Source organism: Liolophura sinensis, chromosome 8 (assembly GCF_032854445.1).
Source record: "Liolophura sinensis isolate JHLJ2023 chromosome 8, CUHK_Ljap_v2, whole genome shotgun sequence".
Taxonomy (NCBI): Eukaryota; Metazoa; Mollusca; class Polyplacophora; order Chitonida; family Chitonidae; genus Liolophura; species Liolophura sinensis.
The window spans coordinates 47,326,984-47,345,127 of NC_088302.1; the positions used below are offsets into that span (position 1 = coordinate 47,326,984).

At 37.9% G+C, this 18,144-nt stretch overlaps 1 protein-coding gene across 1 annotated transcript in view; it reads left to right on the forward strand.

The window, feature by feature from the left end:
• Window positions 1–18,144, forward strand: part of LOC135472988 (neuronal acetylcholine receptor subunit alpha-7-like) — a 45,766-nt gene that overhangs the window by 26,712 nt on the left and 910 nt on the right. The window contains exons 2-9 of the mRNA XM_064752747.1: window positions 7,569–7,714; window positions 9,242–9,286; window positions 10,229–10,273; window positions 12,463–12,572; window positions 15,746–16,002; window positions 16,561–16,758; window positions 17,205–17,291; window positions 17,689–17,798. Coding sequence (XP_064608817.1) covers window positions 7,569–7,714; window positions 9,242–9,286; window positions 10,229–10,273; window positions 12,463–12,572; window positions 15,746–16,002; window positions 16,561–16,758; window positions 17,205–17,291; window positions 17,689–17,798 — 998 coding nt within the window. The remainder of the gene's footprint in view (window positions 1–7,568; window positions 7,715–9,241; window positions 9,287–10,228; window positions 10,274–12,462; window positions 12,573–15,745; window positions 16,003–16,560; window positions 16,759–17,204; window positions 17,292–17,688; window positions 17,799–18,144) is intronic.

Here is an 18,144-nt window from a genome sequence, read left to right on the forward strand (position 1 = left end):
CAGAGCCCGGCGGAAACCCACGACCATCCGCAGGTTGCTGAAGACCTTCCCAAGTACGGCTGGAGAGGAATCCAGCATAAGCTGGACTTGAACTCACAGCGACCGCATTGATGAGAGGCTCCTGGGCCTTTACACTGCGTTAGTGCGCTAACCTACTGAGCCACTGAGGCCCGTCACTACAATAAACCCCTAATTTGTAATTCCACGACTTTTTCATATAAATTCGTAATGTTAAAAAATTGAAAATTCCATGATAGCAGCTTCTTTAGGAAGAATACCAATGTATTCAATGTACCAATGTACAATTCCATGTAAACGCCCACCCATTTATTTCCATTTTATACAATTATCGATATATACTTCTAATGAAGGAAAGAGTGTTGTCAGGCAAATCCACACTGTAGGATTGAGCGTGGGGTATAAGGTGTAGAGAACAAACTTGCAGCACAAGACAGCAAGAGCAATTTATAAAGAGGTTTTTCCTGGAAAATTTCGAACAGGAAAGACCACATGTTTCGAAATTTTCCAAGTACTCTTGTTCTCTCTTTGCACCCTTATCGTTTTCTCTTACTCGTCTAGTGGGGCATACATCTGATGCCTGAGTTTTCTGCTACAAATTGCAGTTTTGAAGTGGATCATATATTTTACATATTAAAATCTCACCAAACTCATTAAATGATAGACATATCATGAAATCAATTTACTAGCACCACACTTTCAAGTATACTAAAATATGAACATCAGTATATTTGTTTTAATTGTACTTATTCCATTCAATGCTTCTGGCAAAATTAAGAATATAAAGTACATTCGACTGAGAACAAATACGCATTAAATGTTACGTGAGCACTCTTGATTTAGTGTTTCCCTTAAGATGGAGCAACTATGACGTGTTTCCAATAAAGAAAAAAACACCATGATGACAGCTGACAAAAAGCACAGGCACTTGACAGTTATGTGCCCCTTGCTGGGTAGTCCCTCACTGTCAAGCTTTGCGTTGAATGCTCCTCCAAACTGTTGATAAGGAAATAAGGAAATAGGGATTGAGACATTACAGATGTTTATTGAGCATGCTGAAGATTGCTGACTGATCCGTGAAGTGGCTTGTGCAGTTCTGATATATTGAAGACCTGGGCTGTGTTAACAATATTGTTTTTATACTGTCATGCAAACGTTGCAAACAACTGTAAATGTACAAAGCCCGCTTGCACAAGAGATTGTACGGAAAGGACCCTGCAGCTGAGTATACAACTGATTGTAAAAACAAGTGGCGTCTCTTGCACAAAGGAATTGTTAAGCGATTGTAAATTTTTGAAGTGACAATCGCGATCGTGGGACGAATTTGATTCGAACGTAAAGGTGGCATGTGTAAATGGACAATGTACCGGTCAATAGCTTTTCTTGCCTTCATTTTCAAGAGAGTTCTACATCATAATGATTCAGTAGCTCACAATAACACTTGAAAAATGCTATTAACACGTTTTTGAAACAATTACTTTGCAAATCTTTGCAAAACGAGTCTAAATGTACTAACTAACAATCTACTTAAGGCAAGTATTTGTACTTAGCGTTAATTTTGGGGCGATTGTAAATATTAACAACAGGGTCGAAACGGCTCTAATTTCTGACTGTTAGTTACAACTATCGTGGCTTACAATTCCTTCATGCAACAGGGTGTCGACTGTATACTCAGGCTACGACCGAGATCTTTTAATCAACTTCGGCTTTCGACCTCTTTGTGCAAGCGGCCCTAGAAAATTTTCAAAGCTCTATAATTTTAGTGCAAATATTCAGTCAAAAGAATCGGACATAAATTATCATTGGATTTTTAGCTGATATCCTGTTGTCTCTGGATTCCTCTACAGAAAATATTCCAAACATCATTGGAAATTGTTGACTGCTTCTTTTAACATTTTTCTATCCTAGTTTCGTACTAAATTTTCTTAGTCCTTTGGTGGTTTGTGTTACATGTCTTTTGGGGAACTGACCTGGATCTTTCTAAAGGGCACTTTTTAACTTTTAATATGTACTTTCGAGACAGTTTTTATTGAACTGAAAGCTGTCATGACTTTCAAATCCAGGTATAAACAGCCGTAGTTTCACTTCTTTTGCTTTAGTATTGATTTTACTCCTAGAAATCATCTTCATGTATAAAGCAGTCCTAGCTTCTGGCTGAGCAAACAACTTTACTGAGGTCGCCTAGAAGAATTGATTTCCCATGGAATCGGGAGCATCGTGTCTCTAATGCAATCATATGCTTGGTGAATGTTTTATTTCTCAAGCTATCGGCGATAAAATCCAATTTCTGCCTACTTTATCCTCCCCGATTAATATAGTAATATATCTCAATGCTTCTCGTTTCTAGTCGGCACCAATTTGGGGATTAGTTCGATGACTGTCATTAATGGCTCTTTGTTGGATATTTATGGCCAATAATGTCTTTGAATAAGACATTTGCTTTGATGGTGACAAATGTTCTTTATATATTTGTTCTGTAAGTGTTGCTAGCGACGCTGAAGGCGATATTTCAAGCGTTGTCATACGCTTACTTAGTAATATCTTGAAAAGTCTTGTAAGGTCACTGTAGATGACCTGGAGTTAAAACCCTTGGCACTGGAATCTCCAAACTTCTACGCACGTTAATTGCTGGAGGGAAGAATGATCGAGGTCATTTCAAGGCTGTGGTCTTTATTTATTTATCGATCAGTGTTTAAATATAAGCGTCATGTCCAATATTCGTCATAACATCGAACTCTAGAAATGTTTTCTTGCAGGAATGTTTTCTTATAGGAATACATGGTGTTGGCTAATTTGTGTGTGGACGAAATCTGTGTGTCAGAGCTAAACCTCCGCTTTTTGGCAGGTAACTGACCGATTTTCCACACGTGACAGATTGATGGAAGGAAACTGTGATCATCAACTGACTTCATGACTGGCGGTCTACACTGCCCAACGAGCTTCACTGCAATTACGGGCCCTATAGCTATAAGAGAGAGGGAATCTCAAATATCCCTTGCCCATGACTGGGATTTGATACCTTGTTTGTGTAAGTGATTGAAAAACAATCTGAATCCTAGGCAGCTACACTTCTCTTACGTGGTCTCCTTTGAAGAGACAAAGGGCGATGAAGTAACTCATGCAGTAGTCAAACAGTGAAGCAAATAATGTTATAATCATTTTTATCGTCAACACCATTAAAATGGCAGCACTTCGAACACTTGATGAGGTAATCAAGTAACCAAATATGTCAACCAGTCTGTCTGGTAATCATGTTTTGTAGTTAACACCATTGAGAAGGCAACACTTCGAACACTTGACGGGGTAATCAAGTAACCAAATATATCAACCAGTCTGTCTGGTAATCATGTTTTGTAGTTAACGCCATTAAGGTGGCAACACTTCGAACACTGGACTTGAACACAAGTCAACCAGTGTGTCTGGTAATCATGTTTTGTAGTTAACGCCATTAAGGTGGCAGCACTTCGAACACTTGACTGGGTAATCAAGTAACCAAATATGTCAACCAGTCTATCTGATAATCATATTATGTAGTTAACACCATTATGGTGGCAACACTTCGAACACTTGACTTGAACACAAGTAACCAAATATGTCAACCAGTCTGTCTGGTAATCATGTTTTGTAGTTAACGCCATTAAAGTGGCAGCACTTCGAACACTTGACGGGGTAATCAAGTAACCAAATATGTCAACCAGTGTGTCTGGTAATCATGTTATGTAGTTAACACCATTAAGGTGGCAACACTTCGAACACTTGACTTGAACACAAGTAACCAAATATGTCAACCAGTGTGTCTGGTAATCATGTTTTGTAGTTAACGCCAATAAGATGGCAACACTTCGAACACTTGAGTGGGTAATCAAATAACCAAATATGTCATCCAGTATGTCTGGTATTCATGTTTTGTAGTTAACACCATTTAGGTGGCAACACTTCGAACATCTGGCATGGCAATCACGTAATCATCCAATCAACCAATCTGTCTGGTAATCGTGTTTTATAGTTAAGTCAACACCACTAAAGAAGCAAAGATAATCCCTCTACACAACAATCAAATAACCCAGGAATCGTCTAATCAACCAGTCTATCTGATAATCATATTTTATAGTGAAGTTAATACAACTAAAGAAGCAAAGAATCTCTTGACATGATGAAGTCAATCCGTCTCATCTGGTAATCGTTTTTTATAGTTAAGTTAACACCACTAAAGAAGAGAAGGAAATCTCTCGGCATGGGAATCAAATGACTTAGAAGTCAGCCAGTCTATCCGGAAATCATTTTTATAGTTAACACCACCAATGGAGCAAAGGGAATCTCTTGGGATGAGAATCGAGTGATTTAGAAGTCAACCAGTAAATCTGGTAATCATCTTTTATATTAAGTTTACACCACCAAAGAAGAAAAGGCAATCTCTCGGCATGGGAATGAAGTGATTTAGTAGTCAACCAGTCTATCAGGTAATCCTGTTTTATAGTTAAGTTAACACCGCTTAAAAAGTGAAGGGAATCTCTCGGCATGGGCATGACGTGATTGAATAGTCAACCAGTCTATCTAGTAATCATGTTCTATAGTTAAGTTAACACCACCAAAGAAGAAAAGGCAATCTCTCGGCATGGGAATGAAATGATTTAGTAGTCAACCAGTCTATCTAGTAATCATGTTCTATTGTTAAGTTAACACCACCAAAGAAGAAAAGGCAATCTCTCGGCATGGGAATGAAATGATTTAGTAGTCAACCAGTCTGTCAGGTAATCCTGTTTTATAGTTAAGTTAGCACCACTTAAAAAGCGAAGGGAATCTCTCGACATGGGCATGACGTGATTGAATAGTCAACCAGTCTATCTAGTAATCCTGTTTTATAGTTAACACCACCTTTAAAGCGAAGGCAATCTCTCGGTATGGGAATCAAATGATTTAGTAGTCAAGCAGTCTATCGGGTAATCATGTTTTATAGTTAAGAACTAACGCCTAAAGAAGAGAAGGGAATCTCTCGGCATGGGAACGAAGTGGTTTGGTAGTGAACCAGTGAATCTGGTAATATAGTTAAGTTTACACCACTGAAGAAGAGAAGGGAATCTCTCGGCATGGGAATCAAATGATTTAGTAGTCAAGCAGTCAATCTGGTAATCATGTTTTATAATTAATTAAGTTTTATAGCACTAATGAAGCGAAGGGAACCTCTGAACACAACAATCAAGTAAATAACCTGTCAACCAGTTAATTTGGTAATCATGTATAAAGATTAAGGCAATTCCCTCAGATGACAAAGAACCGTTAAGCTATTAAAAAACAAAGTAGGTGAGAAATCGATGATATAATCAATCCAGCTGCGCACCAAATTAACTTTGTTTCTTTAATGTCATTAATACAGTACTTGATATGATTAAAAACTATACCCACTCCGGTCATACGTGGGAAGCTTTTCCAGCAATCTGCGAAAGGGGGTGGGTTTTCATGTTTGCTTTTACCAAAATGCTGCTCGTCGTCGTATAAGTAAAATATTCTTCAGTGCGTCAATAAAAAAATGTACAGCTGAAAGGATAAAGTGCTTTAAGGATGCATGAAAAGAAACTACGATTTTAAAGGAAATAAAAAATGTTATGACGAAAAAGATGAAAAAAGAAATTAATGTTTGAGATAATATGAAATTTCATATCTTAACAATCCCTTTTATTTATACGCATTTTCCACCAAAAGACGGAAATTTTCGGAAATGACGTCAGTAATGAACCCTTGATAATCTTAGCGACACTATTTTGGGCCCTTCTCTAACAGTGTTGTTTTGAGATTTGTTATTGTTGACCTCACCTTTGCAGACCACTTAATTTCCGGACTACCCGCTATGGCCTAAGGAAAACTTTAGTTTAATGCCATTTTATATCCCAAGAAGAAAGCTAAGTTAGTCCTAAAGCACCTGTTTCATCCTTCAATCAGATCTGAGTTGAGCAGGTTATTGTGTGACATTTCCTAATTTTCGTGTCCGAAGACGCTTTATTTGGGTGGTATTTAACGTAGCCCTTAAGACTTTTTCACTTAAATATCTAGTTATTCACAGATGTCTTTCCTAACTTCTTCGTCAACAGTGTTAGATGATAAATGACTTTACATTGATGGGTTTTCGTCTGAAGTATCAACAGATAGTGTGAAGAAAACAGCATCCTTTCTCTTAAATATAAGAACTATCTGATAGGAGTGTTGCGGAAGAGCGTAAAACACAACACAACGGAGCCTGGCTTTCGTAAACACCATAAATTAAACAGTAATCTTTGAGTATTCGTGTTATGATGACTTACTAGATACCATGCCACAAACAATGTCGAGCTAGTTAGGATTTTCTTGACGTGATATTATCTAAAGTCTGTTGCCAGCCATCCATCAGTCGTGGGTAATTACTATGTCTCTACTAGACAGGATAATTCTATAGGAAACAGCTTTATATCATGAGCCATCATTCTCGCCAGCCAATCACCAGCGTGACAAGTCAGAACGCCTGCACGCACGCGTCAAGTCTGGATGTTAATAGACAGATCTCTCTTCACCTCGTTGTTGACTGTTCTACTTAATATTTCAACAAATTATCACCCTTACTTATCACAGCCACCAACAGCATTTGCTGACACTGACACCATCGCGGAGATATTGGCGATATTTGTCCCTGTGGTTCCCAGCTGTGTAACGGTTCTATGCTTCCATTGATACAAATCGAATACAAAAACAAATTTCAGCAGTGACGCTAATCCCCCACCCCCGCCCCCACCCCCGTCTTCTAATTGTTACAGGCCTATGTGCACATCAGTTCTCTAATTGTAACAGGCCAGACAAGGGCTCATAATTTGACGGTCCTATGCCCCCACGAAGGACAGTTCATTTTTCGTAGTAAAATATCACTCTCCGGTTAACCTAGGTATGCGCTCAGGGTGACTACCCTGTATAAGTCATATTGAATATGAAATGGCTCTAAACTGTAGGTAACAAATAAACTTAGTTAAAAAAAACAAACTAACCATAACCCTGCATGTAAACTTCGTACAGAAATATCAAACTCTGCTTAACCCGAGGGGATGTTGCCTGCAGTTATCATGTGGAAGAACCAAACAAAACAAGAATCAAAAGAACTCCGTGCAGAAATTTAAGTGTTTAATCCGTGACAAGTGACATACATGATAATTCCAGGATAAAGGCAATACTGCTCTTTGATATACTGATAGCCAGGATAAGGGCAATGCTGCTCTTTGATATAGTGATCTATCTAAGTTTTAATAGGCGACGGAAGCACTGTTGAAAAGCGGGTTGAATTAGCTAATCTCGACATATCCAGGAGAAAGGATAAGAGCTCAAGTTAAGCAATCACACGAACAGTTAGAATAAAACCTTAACTGAGAAAAGTTGACAACAGGCCAGTGTTTCGTGAGGCCATTTGCCAATTATCACATTGTCATCGCTGCTTCGGATTTGCTGTTCAGTCTGTATTCTGAAATACAGAACACCATGTTGTGGACACAAATTTCCACCATTTTGACTGATTCCTTCCTCCGCCTTTGTTACAGTGACTCATCAAGGCAAGTACACCCGTCTGCTACTGAAACACCTGTTTGAGGATCAGCCCTACAACGTCCTGGAAAGGCCGGTCGTGGACGAATCGTCCAGCGTTAACGTCACGTTTGGTCTCACCCTACAACAGATCATAGATGTGGTAAGGCTGTTTCCTACCCCGAAGGGGATCTTCTTAGCAAAGACTAACTTGTTCTTCAGCTAGTTGACAGTTGACAGCTAGTTGACAATATTAGCTAGTTATGCCATGTTATGTTTTATTTTACTCACACGGCAAGTTTAGGTCACTGTCAATTATCGGGGGGGGGGGGGGGGAAGGGGAGTGGAGGGTATTATCAGTAGAATCGGTTTCACAATTAGACTGATCGCATCTCACAAATTCGTCTTACCACTTTCTCGCATAAACCTGTGATCAGGAGACCAGGCCACAAGATCACAGCCTATATAAACGACGGTTCCCGAAAGCGGGGAATTACTACTCCAATCTTTGTCAAAACAGACAACTCTAAGACTGAAATCAAATCTATATCATTTTATCCTAAACAAGAGATAGGTATTTAGGGATCAAAATAGTTCAGCTGAAAGTATGAATCTTAAATTTCTGAGACTGACACCCATGTATTAACTTTTCATTTCATTGTTTTTCCTCGTGAAGTTTGACTGGGCGTGGGGATGATTAACAAGAAAACGCACGGGGACGATATTTCACCACTTGTTTCCTCAATGAGTTCTCAATTGATTGTGAACCACTTAGACGACAAAGACTACACCCATGTATTACGCCAATTCCTCGAGATATTAATCTCAAAAAATATCTATGTAAAGTCGCTGATGCCTTTATTGCACAGTGGTGCATCGTTTTTAACCCCCCAAACTGGGATTTATTTGATCCTCCATGGCTTTGGTTGTGGCTTTACGTCAGGAGTTTTATTCAGGTGCGGTTGGTATACTCCGGGGTCTCCGGTGTTTATCACCCATAAACCTGACCGCCGTCAAATAGGTCGAAAATTTGTGAGTATCGCGTTCAATACTCACGAAATGAATAAATATTTAAACAGCGACCAAGAAATAGCAAGTGGGTTGTTTTTCCTTGGCATGGATAATTGATGCTTGGGTAGGGTGTCCGGATTGGTATCCTTGTCATTATAATACTGTCCAGCTTTACATGCCTGGACACGAATACGTGAAACTAAGAGAGAAATTCCTCATAAAAGTAAAACTGCACTGACAACCAGTTTATACATCTGGTGATACATGTATTGGTTACAGAAGTAACTACCGATAAGATAGATTGGTTTAAATTCTTGTCCCAGCTCCAATAAATGCATTGTTATTCGATACTTCGATTTATTTAAAATCTGTTTCAAGAAAGTAAATGAAAAATGGCTGAAAAGAGTTAGAATAAACCGAAATATCGAATTACAATCTACTGAAGAACGTTTTTTTAAAAACAGAACAGTAACATCAAAATCTTGTCTCAAATATAGGTAACTAAATACATATCTTAAGTATTTGACAAGTACATAATCATCTGCATTACTTCCTATCCCGTTGTCGTTGTCATGGTTTACCTGTTTGGTTTTCTTGCGATGATCTTTGGTGTGTGTTGACCATTTGGCCAGTGTATCCTCTAAACGAGTTTACGGGCAAAACATTTTTATATTAACAGGATGAAAAAAGACAAGTTATTCTAACAAACGTCTGGTTGGAGTTGGTGAGTGTTGTGGTAGAGTCCCGTAAAGAAAAAAACCACACAGCACCAGTCTAAATTCAGTTTCATTTGTCTCCCTTTACGTAGTACATTATGTAGTGAGCAGTCGTCATTGTGCTTTTCCTAGCATGTTTGGTTATATATCTCCTTCCGATTGAACACGGTTGAATATTTTCAATTTGACAGTTTGCAAAACAATTCTGACAAGTTAAGACTTAAGAGCTTGTTGACAAGCTAATTTGTTTTTCAGTAAAGGAACAATAGATTGACTTTCGCAAATAAGTTTCCTTGTTCCCTATTCTACGCTCATCGTAAGGAGACACACCCTGTCCTTTTCTTCACGGTCCCTTAGATATGTAGTCCTCTATAATTAGTAGTCATTGTCTTTTCCACGGTTATTTTCTTGACCTTTTCCCGTTTTGTCGTTGTTTTTGGCCTTATATGTATGTCTTACCAGTTTAGAGATGCTACTTCAACCTGTCGAGGTAATATAAACATTCTAGTTTTGAATTCGTCCATGGATTATATTTTGGGGATTTTTGTATTTAATGTAGTTCCACGATATTTTTTATATTATTCATTCCAAAATGTTATATACTTTATAACGTGTTGAAGTGTTTGATAAGTTTGATATGTGCTGAAGGTGAAAAAGTTATTTTATGAAAATTTTTCATTTTAAAGAAGTTAATATTTTGATGTACTGATACATGAAACCCCGCATGAATCTGTATCGACCGGTTGAAGTAAAGATGTTGTTTTTGATGTCCTCTGTATTACGTTAGTAGCTTTGTAATTTCAGCCAATGAGGTTTCGCACTAGCTAACCACGTGATCACCTGTTAAGATTCAGTTGAGATTCATTTCAATAGGTATGTAGCTGAAAGCGATTATTTTAGTAATTAGTAATTATATTTATGTTATTACCTGCTGCCTATTTATTTCACAGGACGAAAAGAACCAAATTCTTTACGCAAGTATTTGGTTAGACATGGTAAGTTGTGAATGGAAAAAACACGTGGCAGTTTTTTTTACAGTGTTAAGTTATGGCTTATCTACTAACATACTCTTTCTACTAACCTACCCTGTTCAACTGTTATTAACCAAGTGGGCCTAATATTAACTCGTTTTCTTATCGAATTTTAAAAGGCTACTTTACTTAGTGCACGGATCAAACGAAACTAACGTCTTCGAACAACTCTGCTAACCCTTGTATTGACTATATAAAGTCATCTACTGGGTTTCTATTACCTTTAGGCCGATCGGCCATTCCAATCACTTCTTTCTCTTAATAGGCATATTCCTTCCATAGCAAAGGTCAATTAGTTCTCCAAAATCACTGCTGCACTTAAACTTTGCACTGAGAGATGTGTGAAACACAAGCTTTATTTCACTACTTTTGACTTTCAAACCGCCTTTACTCTGCCTTGCTGGCTTCTAATATTTTATAGGGCATAGACTACTAGTTCGAACGTTTTTGTTTCCGTGACAGCATTACTGTCCTCCACTAAGCTGTCATTACACCTTTTTACATCAATCATGTTAAATGAAAAACTAATATTCTTGAGTACGGCGTAAAACACTAATCAAATAAATAAATGAAAAACTGATAAACGAAATTGTAGTTAATATGTGGTATGTTGGACAATAATTATGCGTAAACTACAGATGATATTGAAATCTTCGTTTTCATAAGTAATGAGAATAACACAAGAGTTATAATAATGAAGTCAAGGCATGACCACGTCATTGTAAAAGGTTTGTGAAACCTTTTGCATGTACGTGGTAATGCTTCTGCATGACTATTATTATTACTGGACAACTATGAGTCTTAGGCAATATATAACAAAAGAATTGTTCTTTGGTTTGCTTCACTTCTATCACAGTTCTTTCTGAGGATCTTCGGAATAGTCAAAACTATTTTAATCTTGTGAGGATAACCTATTTTGACTTGATGAACAAAATCATTGAAAGCCACAACGTAAAACACTGCAGCTTAAGGAGTGAAACCAGAGCAGTTATGACAGTTCCTATAAGCGTGATCGTTGACATGTATATTTACACGCCGGTAAACAGTAAAATCATTGCTCGGTTTCACGAAGCACTCTTAACGTTACGTTCACTTAACTACAACGGCAAACAGTACTGCAGGCATTTCGTCGTCCTGGTAGTTGCGAGCTCGTAACGGCTTCGTGAAACTGGACCCAGAGGCCTCTTTTCAATTGACTTTAGTAATAGTTTATATAGTTGTTCATGTAAATGCTAAAAACGTAGCAACTTATACGTCCGCTCCCACCATGCCTTAAGCAAAAATTAAGGTAAAAAATGCAGTAACGTTTGTTTGCAATTTATTAGGTGTCACTAGTTTAGAACTACTCAAGGTGTAACAAACGATCAAATTGAAAAACAGGTACATATGCATGTATATACTCATAAGCAGAAACACATTTGATTGAAATGGACAGTACACGTACACAGGTTGACTTTGATTGGAATTTTTTGGGGGGGTGGAAATATCATAATTTCTTTTGCAAGGTGTCCGTTGAGTTCATTTATGCATTTATATTACACCTTTAGCTTTATGCAGCAAATGAGAGTGCACTGGACCAGAGCTCAGATTTCATCGGATGACAAATCAGACGACAAACTAAAATATCTCAGCAAGCCACTAGGTTCAAGTGCTACCGCGACCATTTAGCTTTATAACCAGATATGAAAGCAATGAGAACTTTAGTTATGGCTCCTTCAGACATATTTTTTGTCAGTCCAATATCCACATTTTCCTTTGTCGCATGATGCTATCCTGCTAATAGAATGCATGGGCATGTCCAGAATGGTACTTGTAGTTTCCCTGTGTTTCTGGAGTGACTCTGTACATGTCTTTGTTTTTATATGTTTTGGTATGTATTATGTAAATTAGTAACATGTAATACTAAGCTGGGCTTTTAATCTGTTGTTAGATATCCTCCAAAAGGATGCACGCTAAAGTAACTTAAATATGTTTCATTTTTAAAATGAAGTCAAAGTCTTTCAAATGGTAAGATACTTATTTACTGTAAATATTCTTCAAATTTATTGTAAAACCAAATAATTGGCGATGAAATTCATATATCATGAAAGTTGGTGTGAGATGAACGAGGGATATGTTTCTCTTCACTGGCATGTGTAATTTGTCTTTCACAGACGTGGCGGGATCCTAACTTAATGTGGAACGCAGCGGAGTTTAATAATATTTCAGAACTCCGAGTCCCCATTAAAAAGATATGGCGACCAGATATTTTGATGTACAACAGGTAAGATTTTATTGATATCTTTAAGTGCAAGATGTGACACTTCATTGGGATCCATAACATGTAAAATTGCAGTGATATCCTTGTGTATAACATGTAACACGTCAGTGAGATCCTTGTGTACAACATATAATATTGCAGTGATATCCTAGTGTACAACATGTAACACTTCGCTGAAATCCTTGTGTACAACATGTAACACTTCATTGAGATCCTTGTGTACAACATGTAACACTTCATTGAGATCCTTGTGTACAACATGTAACACTTCATTGAGATCCTTGTGTACAACATGTAACACTTTATTGAGATCCTTGTGTACAACATGTAACACTTCATTGAGATTCCTGTGTACAACATGTAACACTTGATTGAGATTCCTGTGTACAACATGTAACACTTGATTGAGATTCCTGTGTACAACATGTAACATTGCAGTGATATCCTTGTGTATAACATGTAACACTTCATTGAAATCCTTGTATAGAGCATGTAACATTGCAGTGATATCCTTGTGTACAACATGTAACACGTCGCTGAAATCCTTGTGTACAACATGTAACACTTCATTGAGATCCTTGTGTACAACATGTAACACTTCATTGAGATCCTTGTGTACAACATGTAACACTTGATTGAGATTCCTGTGTACAACATGTAACACTTCATTGGGATCCATAACATGTAAAATTGCAGTGATATCCTTGTGTATAACATGTAACACGTCACTGAGATCCTTGTGTACAACATATAATATTGCAGTGATATCCTAGTGTACAACATGTAACACTTCGCTGAAATCCTTGTGTACAACATGTAACACTTCATTGAGATCCTTGTGTACAACATGTAACACTTCATTGAGATCCTTGTGTACAACATGTAACACTTCATTGAGATCCTTGTGTACAACATGTAACACTTTATTGAGATCCTTGTGTACAACATGTAACACTTCATTGAGATTCCTGTGTACAACATGTAACACTTGATTGAGATTCCTGTGTACAACATGTAACACTTGATTGAGATTCCTGTGTACAACATGTAACATTGCAGTGATATCCTTGTGTATAACATGTAACACTTCATTGAAATCCTTGTATAGAGCATGTAACATTGCAGTGATATCCTTGTGTACAACATGTAACACGTCGCTGAAATCCTTGTGTACAACATGTAACACTTCATTGAGATCCTTGTGTACAACATGTAACACTTCATTGAGATCCTTGTGTACAACATGTAACACTTCATTGAGATCCTTGTGTACAACATGTAACACTTTATTGAGATCCTTGTGTACAACATGTAACACTTCATTGAGATTCCTGTGTACAACATGTAACACTTGATTGAGATTCCTGTGTACAACATGTAACACTTGATTGAGATTCCTGTGTACAACATGTAACATTGCAGTGATATCCTTGTGTATAACATGTAACACTTCATTGAGATCCTTGTATACAGCATGTAACATTGCAGTGATATCCTTGTGTACAACATGTAACACTTCACTGAGATCCCTGTGTACAACATGTAACACTTCACTGAGATCCTTGTGTACAACATGTAACACTTCATTGAGATTCCTGTGTACAACATGTAATATTGCAGTGATATCCTTGTGTACAACATGTAACACTTCACTGAAATCCTTGTGTACAACATGTAACACTTCATTGAGATCCTTGTGTACAACATGTAACACTTCATTGAGATCCTTGTGTACAACATGTAACACTTCATTGAGATTCCTGTGTACAACATGTAACATTGCAGTGATATCCTTGTGTACAACATGTAACACTTCATTGAGATCCCTGTGTACAACATGTAACACTTCATTGAGATCCTTGTGTACAACATGTAACACTTCATTGAGATCCTTGTGTACAACATGTAACACTTTATTGAGATCCTTGTGTACAACATGTAACACTTCATTGAGATTCCTGTGTACAACATGTAACACTTGATTGAGATTCCTGTGTACAACATGTAACACTTGATTGAGATTCCTGTGTACAACATGTAACATTGCAGTGATATCCTTGTGTATAACATGTAACACTTCATTGAGATCCTTGTATACAGCATGTAACATTGCAGTGATATCCTTGTGTACAACATGTAACACTTCACTGAGATCCCTGTGTACAACATGTAACACTTCACTGAGATCCTTGTGTACAACATGTAACACTTCATTGAGATTCCTGTGTACAACATGTAATATTGCAGTGATATCCTTGTGTACAACATGTAACACTTCACTGAAATCCTTGTGTACAACATGTAACACTTCATTGAGATCCTTGTGTACAACATGTAACACTTCATTGAGATCCTTGTGTACAACATGTAACACTTCATTGAGATTCCTGTGTACAACATGTAACATTGCAGTGATATCCTTGTGTACAACATGTAACACTTCACTGAGATCCCTGTGTACAACATGTAACACTTCATTGAGATCCCTGTGTACAACTTGTAACACTTTATTGAGATCCTTGTGTACAACATGTAACACTTGATTGAGATTCCTGTGTACAACATGTAACACTTCATTGAGATTCCTGTGTACAACATGTAACATTACAGTGAAATCCTTGTGTATAACATGTAACACTTCATTGAGATCCTTGTATACAGCATGTAACATTGCAGTGATATCCTTGTGTACAACATGTAACACTTCACTGAGATCCCTGTGTACAACATGTAACACTTCACTGATATCCCTGTGTACAACATGTAACACTTCATTGAGATTCCTGTGTACAACATATAATATTGCAGTGATATCCTTGTGTACAACATGTAACACTTCACTGAGATCCTTGTGTACAACATGTAACATTGCAGTGATATCCTTGTGTACAACATGTAACACTTCATTGAGATCCTTGTGTACAACATTTAACACTTCACTTTGATCTGGTACAACAGATCCCTCTGTGTGCCCACAACAGATCCCCCTATGTACCCACAACAGACAACGGTTGATATTTTGATATTTAATTCAAAGGCCTAATATGGAAAGTTGGCGTTAGACAACGTATTTCCTCCTTCAAAACTGGAACCTGGATCCACAGGCTTTTGTCAAGAAACCAAGTACAAGGCATGTTTCCCTTTGTTTAACCCATTTTGTTTTATATTCTTTTTAGTGCTGATGACCGGTTTGACGGAACATTTCCTGTCAACGCCATTCTGTTCAGTACTGGTGATATCAACTGGATACCACCGGGAATGTTCAAAAGCACGTGCAAAATTAACATATTGTGGTTTCCATTTGACGAACAAAGCTGTGATTTAAAGTTTGGGTCGTGGACATATGCAAGCGTAGCGCTGGATTTGGTGATCAAAGATCCTCGAGGTGGGGACACACAGTCATTTATTCGTAACGGTGAATGGGATCTGATAGGTAGGCAACGTTTTTAGTCATTCTAACTTGCGTTTTAATTTACTGCTCTAATTATATATAATTTATAGCTGCCAATATTTTAATTAACTTTATGGTCTGGCAATATTTTCTACGTATTCCAGCGCGATAAAACTTTCTTCGGATGTTATTGTTGCCATCTAAAGATTTAGATTAGAAAGTAGTGCTAATCCTCAAACTTTTTCGAAAGTAAGGCAGCATCGATACAGAGAGGGATAAGTGTTCTCAACCTATTGCCGGGTTGGTATTATCATCTATTCAGACACTTTGTACTTGACCTCACAATTTGTACCGGATAAAAGTAATTTGACCCCGCTACTGAACATTGCTGATGTTGATGGATCGCACTGGGAGGCCATCTGCCATATCTAGGGCCTATTGTTGTTTTCACATTGTACTATCATAGATTAACACTAATGAACCTTCTCTGGCTAAGCCTCTTGGTACTAGGAGACTCGCCTTAAGCTTTTTGAATAACGGCTTTGGCTTGAGATTTGTGCATGTAGATAACACGAGTTTATTCCGTACATGTTCTTGCAGATGTTCCTGTGAAACGCAATACTCGAGTTTACGCCTGTTGTCCGGACAAGGACTACCCGGACATTACGTTCACCGTACGCATCCGGCGCCGGACGCTGTATTACGGGTTTAACATCATCCTTCCTTGTGTCCTCATCTCTTCCATGGCCCTTCTCACTTTTATTCTTCCTCCGGACGGCGGCGAAAAAATCTCACTGGGTACATAGTTGGTGACGTTGTATCATACATTGTGTGAACTGTACACCAGTCACTGTTAAGCAATCTACTAGTCATTTTGTCAGTCAACCAGTCACTCTGTCAGATAACTAGTCACTCTGTCAGACAACCAGTCACTCTATTAATAAAATATCCATTTTGTTCATAAGTTATCCAGTCAGGCAACCAGTCCTTCTGTTAGCTAAACAACACATCACGCTGTTGGTCAATCCGTCATGTTCTTAATCATGAACTGTCAGTCTGTTAGTCTAACAGTCAGTCTGTTGGTCAACCAGCACTTTCAGCCAACCAGTCTGTTAGTAAGTCTGTTAGTTATTTTCTATTAGTCAGTCAACCACCTACTCTCTAAGGCAATCAATGACTTTATTGTCTATCTGATCAGTCAATTAGTCATTCCGTTATTGGTCACAATAAATTTACACTTACAGGAGTGACCATTATGCTATCCCTCATGGTGTTTTTACTGCTGGTGGCGGAAACTATGCCCCCTACGTCGGATGCTGTTCCATTAATAGGTAAGGTGTGTTAACTATTGGATTGTTACAGGACTGTAATAAAGGTCTATTTGAGGTGTTTTATTCAATGCATGTGAAAAGTAAGAAAATAATATTAAAGAAGTATTTTTGTGTTGTTAAATTGTTATAAAGTGTATGAAAATAAGAAACACAAAATTGCGAAAGAGGTTTATACTCAATATGCGTTCCAAGTAAGAAATTTGCTTATGTGCCATACACAAATGTTACTTTATCGTATTTTGTGAAAGTTTGTGAAAAGGAAACATAACAGAAGTGTTATTTGGCAATTCCATCAAAATTTGTTCATCGAAAAGCGTTTTCGAGCTTAACATATAATGTTTCCCTGCAAACCTTCGGTCGCACTGAAATAAGTGTTCCACACGTATCTCTTCCTTAGGTATTTATTTCGCCCTCATCATGATCATGTGCTCCTTGTCCGTCATGTGTACGGTCATTGTACTCAATTTCCATCACCGTGGACCCGACACACATCACATGTCCAAATGGGTAAGTCATCACAATGTCCGTGAGTCATCTGAGTGTCAACGTACGGGTCTAAACACGTCTGTGGACTGGAGATTGATAGATTCCCCGGCTCTAACAGCTTGTTGGGTCCTCGTGTCAAAACGCGGTCGTCGATGCTCACGTGGTCGCCCGAGTAGGTTAACACCCGTTGAAGACAAATTGTATTCCTGTAATATGGTGTGCACGTTGTATCTCACGTTACCATACCTTAGGTAGGTGGGTTACGCCAGGCACTCTGGTTTTCTTCACCAATGAAATTTACCGGCATGATATAAGTGAACATGTATTGAGCAATCAAGTCAATGAATCAAAAATCATCTGAGTGCCC